This window comes from Limulus polyphemus, unplaced genomic scaffold, assembly GCF_000517525.1.
Source record: "Limulus polyphemus unplaced genomic scaffold, Limulus_polyphemus-2.1.2 Scaffold1300, whole genome shotgun sequence".
NCBI lineage: Eukaryota > Metazoa > Arthropoda > Merostomata > Xiphosura > Limulidae > Limulus > Limulus polyphemus.
Window position 1 is genome coordinate 98318 of NW_013666910.1, and position 10072 is coordinate 108389.

Consider the following 10072-nt stretch of genomic DNA (forward strand, 5'->3'; position numbering starts at 1 on the left):
ATAGCCTGTCAAACTTTTCTCTATTAAGTGGTGCACAGTGTTATCTTCACTCTTCCAGATATTCTTACAAAACATCTCAGCAAATTGAAACAATAGCCTGTCAAACTTTTCTCTATTAAGTGGTGCACAGTGTTATCTTCACTCTTCCAGATATTCTTACAAAACATCTCAGCATATTGAAACTCTAGCCTGTCAAGCTTTTCTCTATTAACTGGTGCACAGTGTTATCTTCACTCTTCCAGATATTCTTACAAAACATCTCAGCACATTGAAAATATAGTTTGTCAAACTTTTCTCTATTAGGTGGTGCACAGTGTTATCTTCACTCTTCCAGATATTCTTACAAAACATCTCAGCACATTGAAACTAGCCTGTCAAGCTTTTCTCTATTAAGTGGTGCACAGTGTTATCTTCACTCTTCCAGATATTTACAAAACATCTCAGCATATTGAAACTCTAGCCTGTCAAGCTTTTCTCTATTAAGTGCTGCACAGTGTTATCTTCACTCTTCCAGATATTCTTACAAAACATCTCAGCAATTGAAACTCTAGCCTGTCAAGCTTTTCTCTATTAGGTGGTGCACAGTGTTATCTTCACTCTTCCAGATATTCTTACAAAACATCTCAGCACATTGAAACTCTAGCCTGTCAAACTTTTCTCTATTAAGTGATAAGAATATCTGGAAGAGTGAAGATAACACTGTGCACAAAACATCTCAGCAACAACATGCGAAAAGAAAAAAGGCATGAGAAAAACACTGCTCAACAAACCTTAAGACTTAATAACAAAAAATCTGATATTTTGCATATGAAAGCATTGTAATGTATACTAATAATTTGCCAAACTTTGTTATCATACACTTACTAATTTAAAAGGTATAGCAGGAAACTATAACAATCCCAAAATGGTTACAAGTTAAATTTTGAATGTAACACAGGGACTTGTGCAGAAAAGCATTTAAAGGGGGCACCCATTGCAAAAGGTTAATATATTTTGGCCCATCAATATGAATATTTTAACATTGTTTCATTCATTAAGAAATTAATCTTGGTCCAGCTTTTTAATATGTCATTGTTCTTGTACTCACAGAGTTCAAATGAGAGAAGGTTTTAATCAAGACGCTTGTGTAGGAAAAGAAGGGAAAAAAGTAATGTTAAATGTCCAGACTTCAAAAGGAAAGGATGAAAAAAGAATCTCTTCTAAAAACATGGGGAAAGTTGAGAGTGAGGATACTTCAGAGTCTGTTAGTAAGAGAGACAAGAAGGATGACAGTGAATTCCAGCCTAGAGAGAATAAAAGAATTTCTCCTGGAAGTTACGCCACACGTCGAACTGTAGATTCTACTGAAAGTGACAGAGGCATGTACATATTTTAAATTATTCTTTTTTTGCATTTGGTTTCGTTTTCTATGAAAAGAAATCCTCGATGTTATATTTTAGCTGGAAATCAATGACATCTCAGTTTAATAAGGTTTTAATAGCTTGTATTACTTGTGACTAAATTTAATCTTTTATTTAGCCTAATTGACTCCAAAGAAAAAAAGTAAGCATTAACCTTATTAGTACATGTAAGGTCAGAGTGAAAAAGTCATGACGTTTTACAGAATTACATTTAATTAATGAACTTTATTATCAGTTTAGATGAATAAACTTGGTTTGAAAATATAATTAATAATTCAACATTTATTATTATAATAGTTTTAATTTCTTTACTCAAAAGGATATATCTAAATAAATATTCAGTCGTCACTTTTCTGTATCACGTGATATTTCTTCACTCTGAATTGCCCATTTTAGATTATCTTTCTGCCTTTTATGAAGATCTAAGTTTCCCACAAAGTTCACAATTACACTATAGATATCTTGAGCTAAACTATGAATTTCTAGCCTCCAATCATTTTGTTTGAATGACAGATATGCAATAAAATGAAACCCACTGCCACGCCCCTCGTAACACTTACTCTTTTCAACAAAATGTCAGTAATACTCTGACTTTTACTATTGGATTATTTATAACCAATAAAAAGAGATGATTTTAACTTACTGATTTTTGTATAAGGCTATAACTTTCTGATGAAAGTGTTAAATTATTCAGCATACATATTCATTGTTGCTATTTCCCAGAACACATCAACAAGGAAAGGGAATTAATTTAACTGAATTATAGCTTAATTAGAAAGTCATTTCAATTATAATAGTTATAGGATATTGTATTCTTTTTACTTGTTATTACTATGTTCTAAACTGCATATTTAAAATAAATGAAAATTAAGTAAAGTACTAACAACAACCATATCAAAAACTAGAGTAAACTTTTATCTAGATTTTGAAAGCAAAAAAGTAAATTTTTTTATTTATTGGATTATGCATTTTGGTACTTTGTTTATTGTAATTTGAGCTATACTCTCGTTGGTTGATTTTTGCTTTGTTACACTGGTTTAGTAGTTATACACATTTCAAAAAGCAATAAAATAATAGAGTTAAATGAAAGCAGAGGATAAATAATTTTAATTTTTTGTTTCAATCTGCAGTCATACTAGAAAAAAAATTACTTTTGATTATATTTCATATTTTTCAACTTTTGCTACAGATGATTTTGCTATAGTTTGTGTCTAGGTAGAGAAAATGAGGACTAAAGTGTAAAATTTTAGTAGCAAAATTTTTTTTATATTCATTTAGGAGATTGTAAATGAAATAATGAAGTATGAAAATTGTAAAATGAAAGAAAAATATTTTTATCCTTAACATTGAATCAACTTGCACTCAAACTACTCTGAGTCAGACTAACTTTGTAAATTCACTGACAAGTCTTTTGTTTAAGTACTTTATTAAAAAATGTGATTTTGTGTGTAAAGTATACTTTTCAAGTTTGCTAAAAGTGTACAAAATGTATTAAGATACAACTAGAATTACAGAGTCAATCTAATATATGTACAGGTTGAGTTAATTACTTATGTACCAAACTGCAGTGAACTTTATTTTGCTACAGAAATGAGTTATTGAAATTTTCTAAAGATTTGCTGTCTGATTTTAAATTGAGTAATTGCTTGAATATGTCTTCTATCATCAAGTGTTACACTATATGATATCAAATTAGGTCTGTGAACAGTTGACCTCATATTTAAAATAAGTATCACATTTGATATTTACTTATCTTCTATTAAGCCATAAAAATTCTCTTGGTGTAATTATTTTGTATATTTGCAATTTGGCAAGTTTTTTATTTTTGTCACCAAATTGGATTTGACTCACAAGATGTGTATTTGTAAAAACAGCACCTGAAATTTTTCACACAGACAGTTTGTTATGAATATTATTATATCAATTAAAAAGATGTAGGATTAGTTGCTAAAGGAATTTTATATCAAATAGAAATAGTTTTAAAATTATATTCAGCCTTGACAAGTATATTTATAAGTATATAATACAAGAGAGCATTATCAGAGCAAAATACCCCAGAATAAGAAGTAATATTATAGACATCACCAGCTTAATATTCTTATGTAGTCCTCTTGTACATTTAATGTAAAAAATGGAACTTCCACTGCTGTTCAAGCTTAAATTACTGGTTGGTGCAATGTGGTAACAAAAAGCAAGTTACATGATGAAAAATAGAAAAATTCCTGTGATATGTGCAACAATCATTACTTTATACTAGAACACAATTTTTAATTAAAGTACTCTCCTCACAACAAGAATATGACATTCACTAGGACTGTACATGAGGGTTCAGTTGTATCTTTATTGATATAGTTTTTCAATGTAGTACTGAGAAACTAGAGTTCTTAAAAAAACATTATTTTTTCAATAAATGGTACCACTTTTGATATATAAAAACATACACTATTTTCATGTAGTACTTCCCAGAAAAAACGCCTCTTTAGAAAAATTTTCACTTTTATTTTTAAGTTTTTTCAATGAGGTATGAATACTATGATTAGTAATTACTGGCACAAACAACCTTCCGTATTGCAACATTTCTGCTAGTACTAATAATGGAGCTTGTTTTCAAGGAGGTATTGTTAAATGTTTGGTTAATATTATGTAAGTAGAAAGGGAAAATATTACCTAGAAGTAGTCAGGTCAGTAAAAGAACCCAGAAATCTATAGAACTAGACTGTAATGTCAGAAATTTTGAACTTATCACTCATTTCTTTAAATATGTGTTGTAAAGTACACACATATAAAAAAAGTAGTACCAGACCTTTTGAATTAGTGCATAAAATATGATAAACTAGGTGAACAAAATATGTTTAAGAAAACAGAAATTTATGCAAATTATTTTTGTTAGCAAAAAAAAAAGACATTATATACACATATACAAGGTCTTAAACTTACATGGTCTCTTAGTTTTAAATGGATAGATTTAGTCATATCTCAACATGGTACATCTGCAAGACAATAGGTAAAAGCATTAACATTTCAGTTTTAAAGAATGACATATGCTTATCTTGCATCAGATTTCAAACTGTTTTTGAGATGAGTGATTCTTTGATTCTTTCAATTGTGGTCAATATTTGACTGTCTTCAAACATAGCTCACGAATGTCACAACAGAAATTGTCATACTACAGTGACAACATCACTGTGAATTTTTTATTCCAAAACATACTTACCTCTTTTCACACTACAGCTGTTACTCTCTGCCAGGGTTTCTTCCTTTGTCCATCTAAGCATTGGTCTGATTTTTTCTCACCTGCTCCAGTCTTTTACTAAGAGCTAGTGTTAGAGGCTGCGAAAGTTGCAATATTATCTGAAGGAGGTGCTTATATACAGTACCAGGATAGAGGGCGCATTGACGTAAGTAAAGAGTGTCACGAGACAGATATTGCCAAGGGCAATTAAGTGGGAAATAAAAGACTGGGGCAAGTGAGAAAAAATCAGACCAATGCTTAGATGGGTGAAGGAAAAGAAACCCAAAGGTAATTATTATTGAATGCTGTCACTTATACTGCATTTTGCATTAACTTGTGTGTTCACACATTTGTCTTGGTATATATGTAGGTTTGGTCTTCGTTTGTCACAAATATTTGCATGAATAAAATATATTATTATTGCTCATCATAAGCTACCCTTATTATGATTTTTCTGTTTAGAAGGTCTGTATTGGGCTTTTGAAATCCAAAAGATTACCACATGGCTAAGCTTAGTTATAGTAGGTATAGCATTAATCTATTCTTGGAATACAGAGTAGATTTATAAGCAAACACGTCACAGTGATTACTTAATCGTCAGATGAAAAGTTTGTTGCATCTTTGATATAGTCTCACCTTTATAATCTTACTTCTTCTTTTTTTCAAAACTTAAAATTTCAAGTTTAATGTATCATACTCTTCTTCATTTTTTCAAAACACAATAATCAAATTTTATTTATTGTAATTATGTTTATTTTTTGTTGCATTATTACAAAATGTTTCTTTGGATTTTACAGATAACAAGAGGCGGCGGGTGGACAATTCTCATTCAAAGGTTAGTATTGGTTCCTCCTGATCCTGTTCCATTTGATGTTGACCTATCTGTGACGTCACCTTTAATGGATTTATTACTACATTTGTCTTCAGTAACATCTTTCTCTCCAAGATTGATGTAAAACAGCTGCAAGTGGAAAATAATTATTCAAGTTTTCTTACATCTGCTGCTGCGGAACAAAAATATGCATGTGTTATTGTATATGCAGGTTCAATGCAATAAAAATCACAGTGGCTCATTATTAATGTATGAGAGCAGTGGATGAAAGTAATGTTCAAATTCCATTGGCTAATTTAGGAGCTGCAAGTAGTAAAGGTCAGTCTTCATTACCTGTACAGTATTTATGCATTTTCAGCTGGAATTTCAAGTATTTATTTTATTTACAGCAACATTGAAAGAAAATTGTAAATTTTGTTATCAACTTTAAAATCGTTTACTTACGTAAGGTTTATATTGAATTACAGAAGGTTCAAGTGGTTGCTTCATTGTCCAAAAATGAAACTTGAGGTTCTTGTTAGTCCACTTGGTGTTTTAAAATATTGAAAGTTTGATGGAGTTCAGCTGCAAATGAGAAAGAAAATGTCTTTAGCTGTTGATATACAGACTGTAGGAGGTAAAGAACTCTTACTGGAATTAAGTGTGTATACATATTACAGTGTCACAATCAATTTGTATCATAGACACTAGAATACAAAAAGATACGAGTTGAAGCTAGATTGAACAATAGACCAAGAGATGCTGATCAGTCATACTTGCTGTAACTACAAGTTTGAAATAACTAGAGGAAGGACTGATATATCTGAAGATGTAGCCTAGATGATTGAGTTGTTTTTTACTATAGAACTTGTTCATTACATTTGTTCAAGCATCTTTCACAATTGCATCAGGTTGAAGAATAATTGTCTCCATTTATTCAGTACTCTCTGCAGATGTACACTGGATTGATCAAGTTTGATCTATGTCAGCCATTGGACAAATTTTAACTTTTCAAGTTTCTACATCAGCTGCAGTTAACAGTAAATTATTGAAGATTGATCTATAGCAGGTACAAATCGAATTGACTCTGTTTTACCTATGTCAGCAGCATTTAAAGTGCATTTATTTAGACCTCTAAAGCTCACTGTTGAAGTATTTAGTTCTACCTCAAAAGAGCAGTTAATAAAATTCAGATTACATTTTTTTTAAATAGTAATAGGTGAAATTTAGATGGCAAGTTTTATCTGAAAAATTAATTGAATGCTTAAAATCATCCTGCACAACTCATGAAGAAGAAAATCATCACAAAAATACACTTCTGTTAAATTATGTTATCAGATCAGCTGTTTTTTCACTTTGCAAATACATTTGTATGTCAAGATAATCTACAAAATACTTGCCAACCCTATTTTACCTTTATTGAAATATAGCCAAACTGATTAATTTTTCAACTTATTGAAATGACCATCTAGAATACAAAGAAAAGTGAAGATAACAATTTACAGTCCTTAGAGAAGTTTAATTTGAAAAATCAACATTTTTCATTAAACAAGATGTTCATTAGGAATATATGGAAGAATGAAGATGACAGTTTACAGTGTTTATTGAAGAAAAAGGACAATTCATATTTTTAAATTGCCAAAATGTCTGTCAAGAATATCTGGATGAATAAAAATAGCATTCAGTCTGTATGGAAGCATAACCTGACACAACATCGATACTTGGAAGAATTTAAAGAACAGCATGCAGTATTTAATGATGTAAAACAAGACAGTTCATATTCTTAATGTACCAAGATGTCTGTCAAGAATAACTGGATGAATAAAAATAGCATTCAGTCTGTATGGAAGCTTAACCTGAAGAATTTAAAGGACAGTGTTTAGTGATGTAAAACAAGACAGTTTATATTCTTAACTTACCAAGATGTTCATCAAGAATACCAAAATGAAAGAAGAGAACATTTGGTCAATGGAAGCATATCCTAATGCCCAATGTATTTTCACCAACTTATCAAGATGACTGTCAAGATAACTTGGGATAATGAAGAGGCAGTGTAGAATTTTCATTGAAGTAAAAGAAGACAGGCCATATTTTCAACTGAAAAAGATGTCTATAAGAATATCTGGATGAATAAAGATAACATTCAGCCTATATTGAAGCATAACCTGCAGAATTTAAATAACAGCGTAGTGTTTATTGATGTAAAACAAGACAGTTCGTATTTTTAACTAAACAAGATATCTCTAAAGAATATCTGGATGAAGGAAATAACATTTAGTCTGTATGGAAGCTAAACCTGACATGACACCAGTATTGGGAAGAGTTTAAAGGACAGCATACAGTGTTTAATGTTGTAAAACAAGATGGATGATATTCTTAAAATACCAAGATGTCCATAAGAATATCTGGATGAATAAGCATAACACACAGTCTGTATGGAAGCTTAACCTGAAGAATTTAAAGGACAGTGTTTAGTGATGTAAAACAAGACAGTTTATATTCTTAACTTACCAAGATGCCCATCAAGAATACCAAAATGAATGAAGAGAACATTCAGTCAATGGAAGGATATTTTAATGCACGGTATATTTTCACCAACTTATCAAGATGATTTCAAGATAATTTGGGATAATGAAGAGGCAGTGTAGAATTTTCATTGAATTAAATGAAGACAGTGTATTTAGTCTTTATTAAAGCAAAATTTGGCACAATATTAATATTTGGAAGAATTTAAATTACAGTGTACAGTATTTAGTGATGTAAGACAGAGAGTTCATATTTTTAACTTGTAAAGATTTCTATCAAGAATATCTGGATCAATGAAGATAGCATTCAGTCTTAATGAAAGCATAATCTGACTCACAGTATATCTATTGAGATGTCCCTTAAGAATATTTTGAAGATGGCAACTTTTTGTACAAGAAAAAAACAATTCATAGTTTGAACTTACTGAGATATTTGTCTATATCTTGAAGAATGAATATAATAGTGTACAGTATACATAGTTTTCTAATCTGACTGGGTAGGTTTTTCAAATAATGTCTGGAATGATGAAGATAACACGTATATAATATTTATAGAACTGAACTTGATACTTCATATTTCCACATTACTGAAATATTTAACAGGAAGTTCTTGAAGAATGAAGGTGGCAACTTATACAGTAATTACAGAATTATAACCTGACATCATATGGTCAATGTACTTTAAGTGCCTATACAAAAAGTCTTGGAGATTGAAAATAGCACAATAAAAAGTCTTAATGAAAGCATAATTTCTTAGCTCATATTCTCAACTTACTGAAATGTTTGTTAATAACCTTGAAAAATGAAGATGATAACATGGAACACATATTAAGTATAACTTGATAGTTTATCTCCAACTTATTGAGAATCCTATGAGAATTTCTTGAAGAATCAAGTTAACAGTGTACAGTTTTTATTAAAGTAAATCACATCATATTATATTTTCCATGTATTTAAATATTCATCATGAATTTATGTAAAAATGAAGACAGCATTGTGGAAGTTTATCCTAATAGAAATTCAGGTATCAGGAAATGTCTGTCCAGAATGTTTTGAAACATGAAGGCAAGAAGAAACAGAATTATAACCTGATATGAAATTTCAAGTTTCTTACTTGTCTCAGAAGAATAGCTGGAAGAACATGAAAAACATTGTAGAGTCTTTATTGAATTGGAAAACAAGAAACCATATTTTTGACTTACCAAGATGTCTATCAGTAATATTAAAACATGAATGATGGTAACTGTGTCAAATCTTTATAGAAGAAATATATTTTTATCTTGATCCAATAATTTGAAAAGTATTGAGTAGAATGAAGATAACATATATTCTTTGTTGAAATGAAATATAGCATATATTTTCAACTTAATGTGAATTCAGATGTTTTATAAGAATATCTGTAAGAGTGAAGATAAAACTGTGCAGCATTTATTGGAGAAAAGTTTGACAGGCTATAGTTTCAATGTACTGAGAAGTTTTATAAGAATATCTGTAAGAGTGAAGATAACACTGTGCAGCATTTATTGGAGAAAAGTTTGACAGGCTATAGTTTCAATGTGCTGAGATGTTTTGTAAGAATACCTGGAAGAGTGAAGATAACACTTTGCAGCACTTAATAGAGAAAAGCTTGACAGGCTAGAGTTTCAATATTTTAATCTTAAAATGAAAATTACTTTGCATGTTGGATAGCTACTTTTATGCACATGCAAGATCTTTATAATCTCCAGATAGTTGTCAAACATTTCTTAAGAATTTATATTTATTTCCTAATTTTTATGGTGGTTACGTGATCAGTCAAATCTACTGAACCTGTACAGACATTTATTACTGAAAATAACAGATAAAAATATAAAGTTTTTATGTGCCATTGATGCTTCCTGCAATCCCTTTTATCATATTTATTCACTCCTCTACCCAGACTGGGCTTTTCTTCCCAAGACTTTGATTGTTTGGGAAAGTGATCATTCTTTCTCTCTCCCTTATTTTTCCCCCTCTTTGCTCATCCAGACCCAGGTTACAGAAGATGTCCAATTTGGGCTGTTTTGTGTTATTTGACATGAATATCTTCTTTTTAGGGTTACTATCATTGTTTCTGCCTTGATGC

The 10072-nt window shown here is 30.4% G+C and overlaps 1 protein-coding gene across 1 annotated transcript in view; it reads left to right on the plus strand.

The window, feature by feature from the left end:
• The window catches only part of LOC106463008 (THO complex subunit 2-like), a 160632-nt gene that overhangs the window by 68658 nt on the left and 81902 nt on the right, over positions 1-10072 (plus strand). Inside the window, exons 8-9 of the mRNA XM_013922975.2 lie at positions 1090-1358; positions 5430-5467. Of these exons, the coding sequence (XP_013778429.1) occupies positions 1090-1358; positions 5430-5467 (307 nt within the window). The remainder of the gene's footprint in view (positions 1-1089; positions 1359-5429; positions 5468-10072) is intronic.